At 46.8% G+C, this 18529-nt stretch overlaps 1 protein-coding gene across 4 annotated transcripts; it reads left to right on the forward strand.

Annotated features, from left to right (window-relative positions):
• The first annotated feature begins 363 nt into the window (after window positions 1-363).
• On the forward strand, window positions 364-16827 carry LOC121598877 (probable phosphorylase b kinase regulatory subunit alpha). Of its 4 annotated transcripts, none has more exons than XM_041926238.1 (10): window positions 364-1355; window positions 1466-2581; window positions 2692-3015; window positions 4499-4646; window positions 9653-9817; window positions 9891-10058; window positions 10140-10433; window positions 10515-10688; window positions 15368-15579; window positions 15667-16827. In XM_041926238.1, the coding sequence occupies exons 1-10, from the start codon at window positions 1227-1229 to the stop codon at window positions 16705-16707; spliced, it is 3771 nt and encodes a 1256-aa protein (XP_041782172.1). In that variant the 5' UTR covers window positions 364-1226; the 3' UTR covers window positions 16708-16827. The 4 variants fall into 4 exon arrangements, with proteins under 4 accessions (XP_041782172.1, XP_041782188.1, XP_041782164.1 ...); XM_041926254.1 differs by having other exon boundaries at window positions 15407-15579; XM_041926230.1 differs by lacking the exon at window positions 4499-4646 and adding an exon at window positions 6112-6259.
• Window positions 16828-18529: the final 1702 nt, after the last annotated feature.

Raw genomic sequence — 18529 nt, forward strand, 5'->3', positions numbered from 1 at the left:
AAAAAACCGTTAAAGAGCACTTTGTCACAACAAAAGACACGATAATTCAGGGCAAATTTCAAATATGGGAAAAAATAAGAAGTTAATAATTTTTTTTTATTTTTCTTAAAAAATAAGATAATTTCCCAATAATTTATCAGGAATTGGTGAAAAAATATATCATTTGACTCATTATCCGTGTTATTCGCATATCCGGGTGAGGTCAAGTCCCGAGAAGCCCGGATAAACGGCGCTCCACTGTAGTGAAAATACTACAAGTATTCATCCGTTGACACGAAGGTTAACGAATAGCTCTAATCAACGATCCTTCAACGAAGCTTCGTAAACGCTTCGCAAACAAAAACAATGCTACGAAAACGGACTACGATATGGATGACGTTCCTTGCTAGTGCAGGTGTGGGATTGTGTTTAGCACCGCGAAAACAGACTGCAAAAGGAGAAGGGAGGGAGAAGGGTTCGACCAATACCGACAGCACCGAGGCCGAAGAAATCCTCCAGCGCGTCTCGCCAGTGGACCAGTATCTCCCGACCCGAGCACAGTGCTCGTCCGGTCTGTTGCTTTCTTCTTCCATCCGAGTTTCCGCCGGGCCGGAGGTGGGACGTACACCATGTGCGAACGCCCTTGACCATCTTCCCAGCCGTACCGTACGTCACACCCCGCGTTTCCCCTGTTGCTGACGAGTACACCGCCGCTAGTTCGGTCGGTGCTTTCTGATTGAATTGACATTCAAGTGACATTCTCGTGCCAGTGCGAACGTCGGCCGCCTCCGCCGTGCAAAGGAAAAGTTCGTCTCGCCAGCCGACACACACACACACACGCGCGCGCACGCAATCACGTACTGTCGGGAGCTCGAGACGGGTACGGGTGAAAATTTCCCCTCGCTCGCTCGAGTTCTTCTCCCATCACTTCTCCCCATCCCCTTCTGTGCTTCGAAAAGAAAAAAAGGAAAAACACAGTGTCCCGAAAAGTGCTACTGCTTGTTTTGCCCAACCGAATCGGTTTACGTTGCCGAAATCAATCAACCTTCCTGTGGCCAGCCGCCGACCGTGTGCAAGAAAGAAATCAACCGAAGCTACAATCAAACCTAGCCAATTTTTTTTTGGAGTCGACCGAGTGGTCGGGTGACGTGAAACATCCCACGAGTCAGTGAAACGAGAGGACAGCTTATCCGCCCGATTCGCTTACCAGCAGGCTCCTCCAGCGTTTCCCGTTCCCAGCGGCCAGAATGCGTAGCCGGAGCAATTCCGGGGTTCGCCTCGACTACTACCAGCGGATCGTGCATCGGCTGATCATGCGCCACCAGCAACCGGTGACCGGGCTGTTCCCGGCCAGCCCCCAAACGCAGCACGCCTGGGTAGCGTTTTTGTTTCGCACACTAGCGTTGATTGATCGAAATCGGCACCAATTGATTACGCTCCCGTTATCTCTCTCCGTCTCTCTCTCTCTCTCTCCCTCTATCCGCAGATTCGCGACAACGTGTACTGCATACTGGCCGTCTGGGGGCTGTCGATGGCGTACAAGAAGATCGCGGACCAGGACGAGGACCGGGCGAAGGCGTACGAGCTGGAGCAGTGCTGCGTGAAGCTGATGCGCGGCCTGCTGATGGCGATGATGAACCAGAAGGAAAAGGTGGAGCGCTTCAAGACGTCGCAGAACCCGCTCGACTCGCTGCACGCCAAGTACTCGAGCCGCAACGGCCAGATCGTGGTGGGCGACAGCGAGTGGGGCCACCTGCAGATCGACGCCATCTCGCTCTACCTGCTCATCCTCGCCCAGATGACCGCGTCCGGGCTGCAGATCGTGTTCTCGCTCGACGAGGTCGCGTTCATCCAGAACCTGGTGTTCTACATCGAGTCGGCGTACTGCATCCCGGACTACGGCATCTGGGAGCGGGGCGACAAGTCGAACCACGGCCAGCCGGAGCTGAACGCGAGCTCGATCGGCATGGCGAAGGCGGCCCTGGAGGCGATGAACGAGCTCGACCTGTTCGGGGCGCGCGGCGGCTCCGGCTCGGTCATACACGTGCTCGCGGACGAGGCGCACAAGTGCCAGGCGGTGCTGCAGTCGATGCTGCCGCGCGAATCGAACAGCAAGGAGCTGGACGCGGGCCTGCTGTCGGTGGTCGGCTTTCCCGCGTTCGCGTGCGACGACCCGCAGCTGATCGAGACGACGCAGGAGGCGATCATAACGCGGCTGCAGGGCCGGTACGGCTGCAAGCGGTTCCTGCGCGACGGCTACAAAACGCCGAAGGAGGACAACACGCGCCTGTACTACGAGCGGTGGGAGCTGCGCATGTTCGAGAAGATTGAGTGCGAGTGGCCGCTGTTCTTCTGCTACCTGATACTGAACAAAGCGTTCCAGAACGACAAGCAGGCGGTGGCGGAGTACTCGCAAAAGCTCGAGGACATACTGGTGAAGACGGAGGAGGGCATGAAGCTGATACCGGAGCTGTACGCGGTGCCGGAGAAGGCGGTGGCGGCCGAGTACCAGGCGCCCGGCAGCCAGCAGCGCGTCGTGGTCGGCCGCTGCCCGTTCCTGTGGGGCCAGTCGCTCTACATCCTCGGGAAGCTGCTGCAGGAGGTAAGCGCCACGTGGTCTTCCCGTGTTATTTTTTTTTTATTTTCCTCTATCCTGCCCTTTGCTGACTGTTATGGCTTTTTCTTTTCTGTTTTCTGGTTCGTGTTCGACAGGGTTTCCTTGCCGTCGGCGAGCTGGATCCGCTGAACCGGCGGCTCGGGGCCCAGAAAAAGCCGGACGTGGTCGTGCAGGTGGTGATACTGGCGGAGGACAACGACATACGGGACAAGCTGGCGGAGCACGGCATCCAGGTGCAGACGATCGCGGACGTGGCCCCGATCGAGGTGCAGCCCGCCCGCGTGCTCAGCCACCTGTACACGTACCTCGGGCGCAACAAGAAGCTGGGCCTGTCCGGGCGCAAGTCGCGCGACGTCGGCATACTCAGCACCAGCAAGCTGTACTCGCTCAAGGATCGCATCTTTGCGTTTACGCCACAGGTAGGAGGCGGCTAGGTGCTGGCCCAGGCTCTTTGGCCAGCCCTATTTTGGTTAACTTTTCTTTTCCATAGGACTTTCTAACAAAACAAGACGCAACGCGGGTGTCACGCACCTGCTCACTCATTGGGGGATGACCAGTGCTGCAAAATGTCATGAGCATCACGAGATATTCACCAACGAAAACAATTAACATATCCGTGGTAGCTTGATCAATGAACACTGTGACCAGTGTTGCCAAATGCCACTGTTTCAGTCACCAAAACTCATGACTGAAACGAAGTTCAAGTCAGCTCACATACACGCCTGTGATGATCAGGGGTGAGACAGTTGGTGGATCAATCACATACTTAGTGACAATTTATTTACCTCCCAACTCTTGGTCACTCACTTGGTCACATTTTCTGTCGGTGATAATCACGGCATTCTTGGAATATACAACAAAATTAGCATACTTTCTCGCTCGGTCTGGTTTGATGGTCTGTCGGGCCAGACAGAGCGAGAAAGCATGCTCAGTTTTTTTGCATGGGAGCACTCGCAAGCACCGCCCGTCATATTGCACAAAATGTCACCAAGCATGTGATGGTCACACCAACTGTTTGAGCCTCACCTCTGATCATCACAATAGAACTCGTGTCGCTGACATGATGTTTTAGACGGAATTTGTCATGACTATGTCAGTAACATTTTGCCGAACAGAAAAAAAGTCATGTCTTGTCATGACTGATCAAGCTTTGGCTGCATGTGATGGTCACATCAGCTTCTAATCATCACAGTAGAGCTCGTGACACTGACATGGATTTTGTTTCAGCCGGAATTCGTCATGACTATGTCATTTTGCATAGAAAAAAAGTCATGACATTGTGACTGACCAAGCGATGGTCGTAAAAATGTCACGAAGCAAGTATTGGTCAAACCAATCGTTTTGAGTATAGCCTCTGGTCATCACAATTGAGTACGTGACGCTGACAGGGATTTTGTTTCAATCAGATTTGTTTTCATGACATTGCCAATGACATTTTGCAGCACTCGGGATGAAACTTCACCTACAGTGAAATTGTGGGTTACGTCTGGGAGGATAACCCACCACATACACACACACAACAACAACAACACAAATACACTCACACACACACACATATAGCCAAACATCGTGTGAAGTAAGGCCATTAGAACTGACATGCAATTTATCGGCTGAGTGCCTGCTGATGATCAGCCGAGCCCTGATCCGATTTGTGGTGTAGGGTCTCTGTACATACACACAAAAACAGCACGGCAGCTCCCTCAGTGCTTCCCACTTACGGTTTTGTTTTTTGTATGTAGCCGACCTTACACAACTTCATCCATCTGTTTCGTCTTGAGCTGCTGCACCCACGGCGTGTGCGAGGGTTTTTTTGGCAATATACATATATATGCTCTTCGTCTGCTTCTACTTCTTCTTCTTCTTCTTCGTTTCTTTTTCCGTTGTACCATCCTACCGCACTAGTTCTCCGACGTGAACCGATTCTATATCGCGTCCGACAACGAGCTCATGATCGATCTGCTAAAGGGCGAGATCAACTTTCTGAAGTCAGCGTGGCAGAATCTGCTCGGCCGCCCGCTGCTGACGCTGGTGCTGAAAACCGTACATCTAGGTCGGTCCAACGCTTTACTCTACCCGTCTTGCCTCCCTCACTCTCTCTCTCTCTCTCTATCTCTCCTTCTCTTCCACACACAAAACTTTCTTTCACAACCACACCCACTATCTCTGTTTTACCATATTATCCAGCGTGTTTCCGGTAGTGTGTTCGATCCTTTTTCCCATCTACACCCATTGCGTGCGCGACCCACGCACCCTGTACATAGTAGTTTGTCACCCCCTCCCACCCCTTTTAGTAGTAGATTTTGATTTGTTGTGTGTTCCGTTTTTTGTTTCCCCTCTCTCTTGTAGTGTTGGCTATCGTAGTATGTGGTGTTGCTGTTTTTTTTACTCTTTTCTTATTTTATTTTATTTTGGTTTTCTTCTTCAGTAAAAGCATTGCATTGAGTGTTTGTATTTGTTCACTAAAAGAAACCCCCCAACCCCCCTTTTTTTGATACCAAAGCTCCCGTTTTTATATGCCCGTTATACAAATGCGTGAGGTTTTTTTTGTTCTATAAATTTTAATTTTGTTTTTTTATTTATATTTTGATTATTAACAATTTTGTTCACCTTTTACGTAGTTTTGCCCTTTACCGAGCGATTGTACAGTGGTTGTGCGATGCACAGCGCACAGTGCTGTGTTCTGCTTCTGGCAGAGGGAATAATTGCACACCAGGACTTAGGGTGTATGTGTTAGCTCTATCCCCTTTTGCTTTTGCACAAAACACACAACCACCCGCTGGAGAAGGAGCGCAACAGCACAAGCGTTTGGGCTGTTTGTATTGTCTCCCTTTCTTGCGTCGTTTTAATTGGCCTTTACAACAACAACAACAACAAATCGTCGAAATTTTTCACAACACACTAACAGACACAGAAGCAAAAAAATATATACTCCCTCCATAATACACTTCTAAAAAAAGATAAAAAAAAGGAAACCCCAACAACAGAGCTGCTGATTTTCATATATTCATCTGCAAGGATTGTAGCCCGCCACGGAGTTGCAATTTTTTTTTGCATTCTTCTCAAATTATGTCACCTTTTCAATAATTGGCAAATCTTTTTCATTTGTTTCTCTTTTTCTCCATCTCTTCTCTTTTCGCGCTACAATCCCCCCTTTCCCATGTCGTGTCGTCAAACATTTTTGAACAATACAAAAAAAAAAAAACAAACAAAAAAAAACAAATAATAACAAAAATGCAATTCACACGAACCACGGATGACGGGAATGATGGCGGTCACGGTTGGTGGTGGTGGTGGTGATGATCGTGATGGCCCCCTCCAACATCGCACCTGCCCTGCTGCACTTCTATAAAACTACGCCCACACATACACACATATGCAATCTCTACACCCTGCCCTTCACCTCCACTCATCCTGGTGCCCAACATCTCTGCCATCAACTCACTGTCTCTCACTCACTGTGTGTGTGTGTGTGTTTGCTGGGATATGCTGGGATGTGCTGGGTCACAACACACCAGATATTCGATCACGACGAGTACTATACATCGCGCGATCCCGCCCTGCTGGCGAGCAATTTCACCGACATACTAGCGTTCCTTAGCTATAGCTGGCGCCATCTGCTCGGTCGACCTACGATCACACTGATGGCCACCCATTGGCTCTTAGGTAATTATGTTACACTCCACTCCCCCCAAAACGCATCAAAATAATGGTTAGCTTGCTAAAGCACAAAGGTAATGCAAAAAAAAAACTTAAAGAAACAAAGCAGAGAGGACAGAAAATCAAGCAATCACAAACAAATCTAGTGATGGGAAAAATGAAGTTTTCTGAAATCGATTCCGGATGGTAGGTCCGGTATCGGCTTTCGGAATCGATTCCGGAATCGGCTTTCGGAATCGATTCCGGAATCGGTTTCGGAAATGGACTCGGCTCCGGAATTGGAATCAGCTTCCGAATCAAAATCGGTTCCGGAATCGGTTCCGGAATTGGGATCGGTTTCGGAATCAGAATCGGTTCCGGAATCAGAATCGGTTCTGGAATCGTATACGGAGCCGGAATTGAAATTGGCTTTGGAATTGAAATCTTCATCAGAAAAGACGTTTGGATCCAATGATACTACGCATTGATAGCAGCAAAGAATCCAAATTTTAATTGTAAATGACCCATTCTCATGGAGATTTCCGGACAGATTTCGCTTCGGAAACTCTGTTCAATTTAAGAAATAATTATCATTCCGAAGGCAATTTCAATTCTGGAGGTAATTCTGATTCCGTTTCCGCAGCATCTTGTAATTCCCTGGTCGATACCGCTTCCAGCGCCGATTCTGATTCCGGAGCCGATTCCGATTCCGGAGCCGATTCCGATTCCGGAGCCGATTCCGATTCCGGAGCCGATTCCGATTCGGTATTCGGAGTCAACTCCGAAATCAGCTTCGGATTCAATTCCGGAATCGAATCCAGAATCGGATCCAGATTCGGAACCGGAATCGGATCCGGAATCGAATCTGGAATCGTACTAGGAACTGGCACCATTATCAGAATCGGCTCCGGAATTGATTCCAAAGACGGAATCGGAATCGGATAGGTCCGATTCCGCGCTCCCACCACTAAAACAAACCATTCAGGGCCATGCATCGGGAACATACTTGTCATACTCCCCATACTCCACACATTTCATCGATGCCTTTTCATGCTTTATGTCCTCGGCTCTCGGTATGCACACTCGGTACATCTGCTTGTCTACCTAGTTTAGTTCTGGCGGTGCTCATTTTCCCGACGCTTTATTATTTTTATTTTTTTTTAATCATCCACCACATACCTCTCCGCACACATTGCATCGGATTGGCTCACACTCGCAGAACGAACTAAAAACAAGGTGCAACAACGTTATTAGAGGTCGATCGACGTTACAATCATTATTTAAAAAAAAAAAAAAAACTATGCGGCTTTGCATTTTGTGTGCACACGTCTGTGTCCCATGTTATTCGTCTGCGTCTACGATTAAGCGTGTCTGTTGTCCTGGCTGTTGCGGATTGGGAAGGGCATCAGTTGTGACACCGTCCCTACCATAAGGCTAGTAATCGGAGCGATCGCTTAATGAGCTTGTTTGGCGTTGGATTGTTTAGTAAAACAATTGGCAGTAACTTAAGCAAATGCGCACACAAACACACATACTTTCACGTAGAGCAGGTATGACAAACTGGTGGCCCGCGGGTCGATGTTGGATACGGCCCGCAAGAATTTTTGGAGAATTGCTCAAAGCAGTGCAAACCAAAAAATCTATTTTTACAATTTGTCTGAGTGTATTAAGTTTCCCAGCGAAGAACAATCATTTTGTCGCTATATTTTTCAACACTAACATTTATGTTACCCATAACATCAAGTATACGCAAGTAACATAATTTATGTTACCCATAACATCAAGTACAGAGCAACCGAGACTGCCAAGAAACATTAAATCGCATGCGAACTCAGTCGCCATAGATTTTGATTAAATCCTGGATTACAGCAACGTTTTGGGTAGACTCGCGGCTAGTCTGTTGACAGAGCTGGCTCCGGTCGGTCCCACCGATTTTGACGATCTTAACGCCTCCGACTGCCGAGTAGAGGCAACAGTCGGCTTTGGATTGTTCCGAACGGCTCTGCACGACACCGACCTTAGAATGTTACATCTTTGATGCCGATTGGAGCTGCTTCTTATTTTGTCGCAGTCATACAACCATAAAAATCAGTTAATATCCAATATGTTTGACTCATTGAAAGCGTTTGAAGCCAAGCTGAAATTATTGATATCCCACATTCTACAAGACTAATTTACTTCCCCAAACATCAAAACTAAGTTTAAAGGATTACATTTACGATAAAAGGATTTAGATTAAGGAATAAAAAATTGAGATGTCGAAGGCCTCGAGAAGCCTGCACTACATAGCTTCTTAATAGGTTAGCTATGGGCTATACAGCCCATATGTTTGTTCGCCAATCTTTTTGTATTCCCACATCCCAAATCTTCGTAATTGAGCAAAATAATACCTAAAATATGGGATCTTGTATTAGGAAATGCACAATATACCACCAGAACACTTGGGCCGCTCGTCACCTGTCACCTGGAAAGATTGCAAGCAAATATTTTTGTTATCCATCCAGCGATGGATAGCTTGGATTGTTCGAAGAAGATTCGCTGAAAGCTAGACTTCTAGCTACCTGAGGAAAAAGTGTGTGTGCGATTTCGGGAGATTCGTTGTGTGCTGCCTGTACATTCGGTAGTGAAGCCGTTGGCAGAAACTTCTATTCAAGTACGTTCGGAATCAAAGTTAAATGTGTTATGGAACCATCTCGAAACAACTCGACGTGATGCTTGTTGAAAGATAAGTTGTAGAGTACGGTTTTGTGTGATAGTAACTGCCACAATTTCGGGAACGATCTCATGACGCATGCCCCTGTAGGAAGATACCAGGGTTGTAGTGCATCTGTAGGCTAACCAATTATCTGCAAGAAGATTTTGGCTTTTGTTTGTCTAACGCCCGGACTTATAGTGACGAATCTAACATGCAGCTTGCCATTATCATTCCTTCAAATGATTGTTTTATATGATGCGCAGTAAAACATAAGGAGAAGAAAACATCACAACATCTTGATCGTGTGGCTTTTATGTATGTAGTGTATGTGTTTCTTTATTGTTTCCCCATTCCATGGTTAGCTAGTAGTGTGTTAGGGAGAGCAAAAGTTATAATATGGAAACGTCTCCAGACTGTGCAACGCTTAACCATAAGGCTTCGTACCTTCCTAGTCCCAGTAATCTAAACAACAGCCTTTCTTGCGCACAATGATAACATCCAATGCTACTCGCTATCTCGATATCTATCTGCATGTCTGCCCCTCTTCACATTCCCTGCGAGAGAGCGCGTGTATGCTTAACTCCTCCTTCAAATCGGCATGATCCACTTTAAACTGCATCAGCTACTAATTCTGCTGTCTTTTTGGACATCCTTGCATTTTGTTGCTGCTCTCCGCTTCCTTCTACAAATGCGTCCACGCGGGGACGACGTCACGAAACCGCCAGATAACAACAAGGTGCCGCTGGCAATGATCCAAACGATGAAGAAGCTCAAGTCGGGCTACATCAGCGGTACGCGCGTCATCCTCGGCAATTTGGGCGACTTTATCAACACGTCCGCCATCACGGATCTGAGCTTTCTCGGCAGCCAGGAGGACGGCTACCCGGACAGTAAGTGTTCGCGCAACGTTCCCACCCAAAAATCCCCTTCTAAAGTTGGCATTTTTCCTTCTTTGTTTTGTAGAATTGAATCCCGCCGTGCAGGCGTACCTGGACGAGCATCTGCTGCGCTCGTTCAGCCACCGGGCATCGACCACCTCGATCCGGTCGTCCGGCCTGCGGCCGAAAAATCTGCGCCGCCGCATGTCGGTCAAGGGTGCGATCAAGAAGACGCGCTCGATCAACGTCGACTGTACGTAACTCGCGCCCGCGGCTCTTGCTGTATCAGACTAACCCCACTTCCTAAACTCTTTTCTGCACCCTGCGTTTACAGCGGAAACACTCGGCATGGAGGGTAATGTGACCGAGCGACGCCTGTCCCACGTGACACCCCAGTGGCTCGAGCCGAACCAGACAACGGTCGGTGCTGCTGGTGCTGCTGGTGTTGGCACTGGTGCTGCGGCCACTGGGCCATCCGGCGGTTCGCCAACATCGCGCGATCCTTCCCCGAACACGCAGGCCCAGCAGCAGCAGCAGCAGCAGCAGCAACCGCGGTACGGTACGGAGCGTGTGTCGCTCGACGACGACGGCAAAAAGCTGCACATCCAAACGTCGGCAACTGCGGCCAGTAAGTAACGCGCGGCCCCACAACCCGCCACTCCCAAAGTGCTCATTTGCTTCTTTTGCTTTGTTTTTTTGTGTGTCTCAGTGCCAAAGATACACATTCAGCCGCTGCCGCGCCATCGGCCCACCACGGAGACCAACTTTGAGAACACCGAGGTGGAGGAGCTGATTGCCATGCTGCGCGAGACGGAGAATCTCGAGGAGCAGGGCGACATACTGCAGCATCTGGTCGATACGCAGGGGCTCGATTTCAACACCGGTACGTTGCTGTGCGCGATGCACGCGGGTTGTGGTTCACGGGAGAAGTTACCTGTTGCGGGTTGAAACGGATTTATCTGACCGATGTGAGACGCAAAGAGCTTGAGAGGGAATGTTTAAAGCATCATGCTCTGTTGCTAAATGTATAACTCTACGCTGTTACATTTGCAATCAGATAAATCAGTTTCGCCTGGGTTTTTATTGTTTTCGTGCGTAATTTGTGCTTGCTCCGTACACCGATTGGCAATTAGCTGTGTGCTGTACATTAATCACTGTCACAAAACCGGTTCCCAGAAAAGGTTAACGTTGGTTAGAACATTTTCATGTTTGATCTTGTTTTGTCTAAATTGCTTTTTTATGTTTCAAGCCAAAATTAAATGTCAACAAACCACTTTTACTAGTTCAAAATTCACTCTAGCTATAAAAACGTTGATTTTTTCACGCTTCAATTTGGGATTGTTTGTAGCAGATTGTGTGTTTAATTTTTTTTAATACCGTGTAACTCCTGTTTTTTGCATTCCTCTCTTCATCAAATACCTCTCGTAACGAGTAAAATCTCGCATAATGAGCAATATCATTTGCGTATTTTTTTGATTTTTTTATACATGTGTGTTTTGTGTGTGTTTGGACTTTTCAACATTTGATCGTCCAGACGATCATAGAAACCTTTAGGAGGTGTCCCTTACTGGAAACGTTGGAGTTTAGAGGCCTTAGCTTGGGAAGGGGGACATAGCTAAACTTTTTAAATGAGAAGTCAATAGATGTTGGATGGGAATAGTCCTATCCTAACAGTCCGAACGAAGCTGACTTGCCACGGTCGGAATCAGTTTCATTTATCCTCAAATGAAGTTAAGGGTTTCGCACATTTGGTTCCGGGTTTAATGTTGGAAAGTTATTGTTTTCACTGAGCTAGATACGTTTGTCTTTTGTTGACAAGAACAATGGTTCTTGTCACTTAGTTCCTGTTTTGGGTTTAATGTATATACTGTTCCTGCTTTGGGTTAAATACTGTTCCTGCTTATGTTGTGCGTTTCGGTTGTTTTTGATAAACACACATCTGTTATTTGTTTGAATGGACGGCCTGAACTCTTCCGGGTGTGTTGCTATGGTATGATCTAACTTACTGAATGTGTTATAATGAATGTGTTACTATTTGGCTTTCCAAAGTGTGTTACAATGTGTTTATTGCTGATAGTGAAAATTGAGCTTTTCTTTAGTTTTGATTATCGCTCAGGCCCTCTGGCTTCTGAATGACGAAAGAGTTATTGTTTGAATGTTATGTAACAATCTCTTTGGCTACCTCAAAATTAATTATCGCTCAGACAAAACAGAAAATTTAGAAACTAAGAATCTTTAAATATAAAATCATTGCCAGGGAGAGAAGTGCCATATAATTGGGCACAAGTTTGTGGTATATTTTATTTTACTTTATTTTATGTTAGGCTATAAATAGCTACCACCGATGGCTACGTATAGGAAAACTAAAACATAAAATTAACATTAACCAACTAATAGCTTAAATCTAACCGGACATCCGACTGCGTGGTAATGAATTGAGTCTCGAAAGTCTGTATAGGCCGGCATGTCCGCGTAGGACGTTACGCCAAATAGAAAAAGATCTCAATGCTGGAGCGTGGCAATGAATGAATTTTGCTATGTGTTGGGTCATTTTTTTTTATTTAATTTTTATAGAGACTTTGAGCCTTCTGTATGTATCTTGAATGAACGCACTTGAATTTTTACCTGAGAGCTTGTTTGTGCAACTAAATTCTTGTGGTGCACAATGCGTTTAGCCTTCTGCAATAACTAATTGGATAATTGGTATATCGGACTATTAGACTCTACGGTAGAGCATTGTACAGTGTGATGTCAACCTGTACAGTATAATATTATTAGATACTATTTGATTCTGATCAGAATTATTAATTCAATCGAAGTAGTGCAAATCAATCCGCAATGATTTTAGCAAGCCGATTAAACTTGTTGGCTGTTTGACTTTGCATAAAAATTGCATATGTGTATAGCAAAACATTTCTGATTTGCTTCTTTATTGTTGTTCTTCTTCTTTGGCATAACAACCGATGAGTTACTTCTCGACGGAATGGTGAACTCAATATGTTGATTGATTGGCAGTTTTACATCAAAGAGAACTCCAACATCACGAATAACATAAACACGATGTAATGCCAAAGAGTTTAACGTATAATTGTAGTACAAAAACCTGGGGACCGAGAGAAAGATATGGACGCACCTGTTTTTTAATACAAAGGGAAAGAAACTGTGCAGAACAGCAAAGCGAGAAGGCGTCTAATAAACATTGAAGAGACGCATACGATTGCCAGTGGAGTTGTTATAGTTGTGGGACACTTTATTGACTCTTTGTTAAGCGAAATGAACTTAATATAATGGGAATTGGACACTACAGCACCCTTGTTGGACAAATCTAATAGGAATTTCCAAGCAGCCTGTCCAAAAAGCGTGCCAGAGAGTCCTATTTCCATCATTTGAAGTTCACTTTCCATAAGAAAGAGTCAGGGAAGTGTCCCACAACTATAAAAAACCCCTGGAAACCCCTGTAATTGGTATATCAATTGCTGCCCCTTGAAAAAGTTTCATTTGTCTACAAGTGTGTCGTAGATTTGATGCGAATGCATTTATTGAACTCTTAATTCGTGGTGTAGAATATTTACCACAAAGTTTCAATTGTAATGAAAGTGGTTTATTTTGGAAGAAAATCTTCCACAGAGACAACCCGATTAAAGATCGTTTGCCATTGTTATTTTTCAGTAAGTCAAGTGAGAAAATCGCGAAAATGGTAAAGAAAATGATTTGGGGAAATGCGATTTCTAACATGAGACAATATTTGGGACAATAGTGGACGGGGGACTGAAGGGTGGAGACTTCGGGAACCATCTTCTACAAATCAAACCCAAATCCTGGCATACGTTGATCATATAAGCATCATTGGTCTGCGGCTCTCCTATGTAGCAGAAGCTTGCCAAACTACGTAGGCGTGAGGTACAGATAGGAGAACGTACTTGTGAAGTTGTCCCAGAATTCACCTATGTTGATTCAAGGGTCAGTTCCGACAATAGCATGGATGAGTTGTAAGCAAGGACATTCATTCTACAGTCTAAGATAGCAGTTCACCTCAACGAACCTGTCGCGACGGACGAAGCTGCGACTATACAGTACCTATATAGTACCGGTACTCCCATACGCCTCTGAGTTATGCGCACTGTCCAAATCTGATGAAACCTTTCTGGCCGCTCTCGAGAGGATGATGCTCTTAGTCTACTACGATTGTTAATCGAGAAGCTATCGTCTTTTTTAATCGTCATTTATTTTGACGACTTCCATTCGCGATGCCACCCATAGACTATAGAAAATAATGTCTCATAACTGCCATACAAACGGTCGGAAAAAAAAAATCCCTAACGAGTTCAGGATTATGCATTTGATATCTGTAAAAAGATATCATAAAAAGGCGAACAGTGTACAAAATATTTTCGGAGTTTTAAGGGAACTAGGGGCTCCAACTAGATCCCCCGCATAGGATAAATCCGCCTCTGGGCTCCACTGTATTGGAACACGGATGTAGACATAATTTGCGTTAAAATAATGTTTTGTCGTGCACAATAATTATCACCAAATATTTCAATCTTCAAGATTGTTTTATTCCTTGCAAAAAGCTGCCTGTGAAATGGCTTTGCTGAAAAAAAAATCAACTTTTCAATTAATCTTAAGCTAGTGATAAGGGGTTTGTTGACACTTAATTCTGACATGCAAAAACTCTGTACTAGCGACATCATGCGGTTATCATTTTAACTATAGCATTCAATTGCTTTACCTGGTTGTTTGTCTCTTAATTATTAATTTTCTTTATTTTACCCATCTTAAGAATGGTTTAATTTAAAATAACACATTTTGCACTCTAATCAATAGAATTTTTCTAATATTTTTCCTTTTTAAAGTTAATACTTTATACTAATTTAAATATATGGAATAGATAAATTCAACTAAAAAGTTAAAAGTGCAATAACAAGTACTGAAATGCACGTGGCTTCCATCAAGCAATTCTTTGAACTGTTTAACGTGGCGGTAAACGCATTTTGAGCTACTTATACAGTAAAGTAACATAACAACCAAGCATGAACACAACTTCTACCAGGACAATAACACGGGCTGGCACACTTTATGTATCTTCTTATATAAATATGTGTTTTGCTTTTTCTTGTTGTCGTCGTCGTGCGATGTTTCTGCTGCTCAACTAATTTATATTTCTTTCCTTACTTGTTTGACGTTGACGTTTCGTTCTGCTGCCTCATCTTACCTTCCCGCTATCCTGCCCCTGCTGCACTCCTTGTGCACTTGTTCTATGTCCTGTGTGTATGTGTGTGTGTGTTTGTGTGTGCTTGTACCGTCGTCCCGCGTCCCGGTGCCGCGGCTATGGTGATAATGCTGCTTTGCCTTGCTGCCTGCCTCGTCCTGCACTTGTCCGCACATCGCACCGGTTTCTGCTTCTGCAACTGCGCCCAACCACCCACCCACTGCTGCCGTTGCCTCTATCGGTGGCACTGGTTGGGTCGGGGTTAACCCTGCTTGCCGCGCGCACAACGCCGCTGCTACTGCTGCACGATCGCTGTGGGGTTGGGGGTACACACGGGCCTGGATGGATAGAGTTAACTGCGGGCGCTAATGAAGATTCCCCTTCCCAAGGCATGCTGGAGGAGGGCAGGGTAGTGACGGTGCGCGGTCTGCTGAAGGGCCTGTACGAGAAGGCGTGCCAGCAGAAGATGTGGGGCCTGGTGCGCCACACCGCCGGCATGCTCGGCAAGCGGGTCGAGGACCTAGCGAAGGCCGTTACCGATCTGCTCGTGCGCCAGAAGCAGGTAAGCGCAGGGGGGGGGGGGGGGGGGGTGGCGCTCAGCCGGTAATATCTTCACTAATCGCTTCCGCTCCCCCCTTTAACTGCACAGGTTACGGTCGGCATGCCGCCGAACAGCGAGCACACGATAACGGCCCCGCTGCCCGAGATGGAGCTGCGCGCCGTCATCCACGAGGCGTACGGGGACGACGAGAGCACGGCGATGCTGTCCCAGGAGCTGCTCGTCTATCTCGCGATGTTCATCCGCACCGAGCCGCAGCTGTTCCACGAGATGCTGCGGCTGCGCGTCGGCCTGATCATCCAGGTGATGGCGAAGGAGCTGTCCCGCACGCTCAACTGCGACGGCGAGCAGGCCTCGGAGCATCTGCTCAACCTGTCGCCGTTCGAGATGAAGAACCTGCTGCACCACATCCTGAGCGGCAAGGAGTTCGCGATCAACAGCGTCGCCCGCGGCAACATCTCGATCGTGAGCTGCAAATCGAGCCGGGTGAGCAAGAAGAGCCAGATCGGCATCGGCGAGCCGGAGGCGGCCGAGGGCTCGCTGATCGACGACCGGCAGGGGCAGTGGCTGCGGCGCCGCCGCCTCGACGGCGCCCTCAACCGGGTGCCGCGCGACTTCTACCCGCGCGTCTGGACGGTGCTGGAGCGCTGCTCCGGGCTGGCGATCGAGGGCCGCATCCTGCCGCAGAGCCTCACGCAGGAGATGACACCGAACGAGCTGAAGTTTGCGCTCGAGGTGGAGACGGCGCTGAACACGATCCCGCAGCCCGAGTACCGGCAGCTGGTGGTGGAGGCGCTGATGGTGCTGACGCTCGTCACCGAGCACAACATACTCGCGTCGATCGGCACGATCATCTACGTCGAGCATCTGGTGCACCGGGCGAACCAGCTGTTCCTGGAGGATCAGCGCAAAAGCCACGGCGACGCGATGCTGTGCTGCGCGAAGAACAAGGACGTGCGGGAGACGACCACCGCCGGGCTGCTGCTGTGCGGCGGGGCCGCCTACATCTGCCAGCACCTGTACGACAGTGCGCCGAGCGGCAGCTACGGCACGATGACGTACATGGCCCGGGCGGTCGCCTCCGTGCTGGAGCTGCCGAAGCACGGCGACATGGACTGCACCATCTCGTAAGATGGGGGTGGTGTGCGGCTGTTTTGTTTTCTTTTTTTTATTTCCGTTCAGCTGTGTGTGTGTGTGTGTGTGTGTTTACTTAATCGAAGCGAGAAGAGGAAGATGCTTAATTGAACCCGGGGGACCTCTTCCTGTGTGCTCTGCTCTACCCAACACACGCACACACGCACACACGCAATCGCGTTGTTATCGCGGCCCGATTAGTCGTAGTTGTTGTTGTTTATGCTCCTCGAGTGGGGCGGGGCAAGGGGGTATGATATAGATAGGAAGCAGGCTGTTGTTACATACACCCGCTCGGCAGGAATACTCTCTCTAAGGGCACGGGAAGGAGGACGGCTCTGCGCTTGACAGTAAAGTTTGTTATAGAAAGCGATCTGATTTTTTTTTTGTTTTACAAATTCTCCTCCGCCCCACCCAACACGAGGACGACAATTTATAGATTAGATGCGTATACACTAAGCAATAGCTGTATCTCTCCCTCGCTGCTCTCTCTCTCTCTCTCTCTCTCTCTCTCTCTCTCTCTCTCTCTCTCTCTCTCTCTCTCTCTCTCTCGCTCGCTCTCTTTCGCTTTCTGCTGTACATGTCTTTGCTGGGTTTTCCAAGTCACTTTCGAATGTGAAAACACTGGTTTTCACCGCGTGCAAGATGTTGTACGCCGCACTGATATTTCATTTCCATCATAATCATTTTCAATTTCTTCAGCATGATTTTCAACACGCCTATGGCTGGATTGAGATTTGACAGTTCTTTGTGATGTGTTTGAAAATCCTGTGTTAAATCTGAAAACCTCATTATGAAGCGAATACACCATTTGACAGCTGTTGAAAAACATCTTGGAAGCGGTGAATAATTATGTGCAAATTAGACAGTGATTTGGAAAACCCTGTAATGATCGGTTAAAGTAAATTAAAAAAAAAACACTCACTAAAACCAAAATACAGGGTTTTTGCTGAGTCAATTTCCAATGTCAACGACAACTGTTTTCATTACTTGCGAGATGTTTTTCATCAGATGGCAAATGTTGTATTTGCATCACAAAACATTTCTCATTTCTTTCGCATGATTTTCAAAACACAACCACAAGCTGTACTGACTTTAACAGCTCTTTGTGGTGTGTTAAAAATCATGTGGAAGAATTGAAATTTTATTGTGATGCAAATGTAACGCGTGACAGCTGTTGCAGAAACATCTTGCAAGCGATGAATAAATGCTGTGCACATAAGCGATTGCCTTGGAAAATCCTGTAAAATTGCCTTCAAACGTGAGTGTTGTTTCATTGCTCACTTCCACCAATTGAATTTACGTTTGAATCAAAGGAGCAATGAAATCCAATAATTTTGAAAACATTGCAAACATCTTGATGAAATGCGGCTTCAAACCGCTGTGAAAAAAACGATAGCAATAGACTACACAAAGTGTTGAAAATCATGCTGAAGAAATTAAAAATTAAGATGGAAATGATGGATCAGAGCGATGTGGAATAACATTTTGCACGCGTTGAAAAACAATGTTTAAATTCAAAAATGACTTGGAGAATCCTGTATCGGTCGCGTGAAAAAGCAGTCCTATTCGGGCACAGACACCGCTCCCTGAAAAGCTCCTCTCTGTGTAGGATACCCACCACCTTCCACCATTGTTTCAGTCTCTATCTCTCTCTCTGTTCTAAAAAAAATAATAAAAATGACATCCCGCATTAAACGGGCCCAACTCTGGGGCAGAGGGCAGGGGAGCGAGGTTTAAAGAGAGAATGCTAATAAAGATACGAGCAAACCAAATAAAAAAAGGTAACCCCCCCCCCTCCCCTCAATGAAATGATGTATGT

The sequence above is a fragment of the Anopheles merus genome, chromosome X (assembly GCF_017562075.2).
Source record: "Anopheles merus strain MAF chromosome X, AmerM5.1, whole genome shotgun sequence".
Taxonomy (NCBI): domain Eukaryota; kingdom Metazoa; phylum Arthropoda; class Insecta; order Diptera; family Culicidae; genus Anopheles; species Anopheles merus.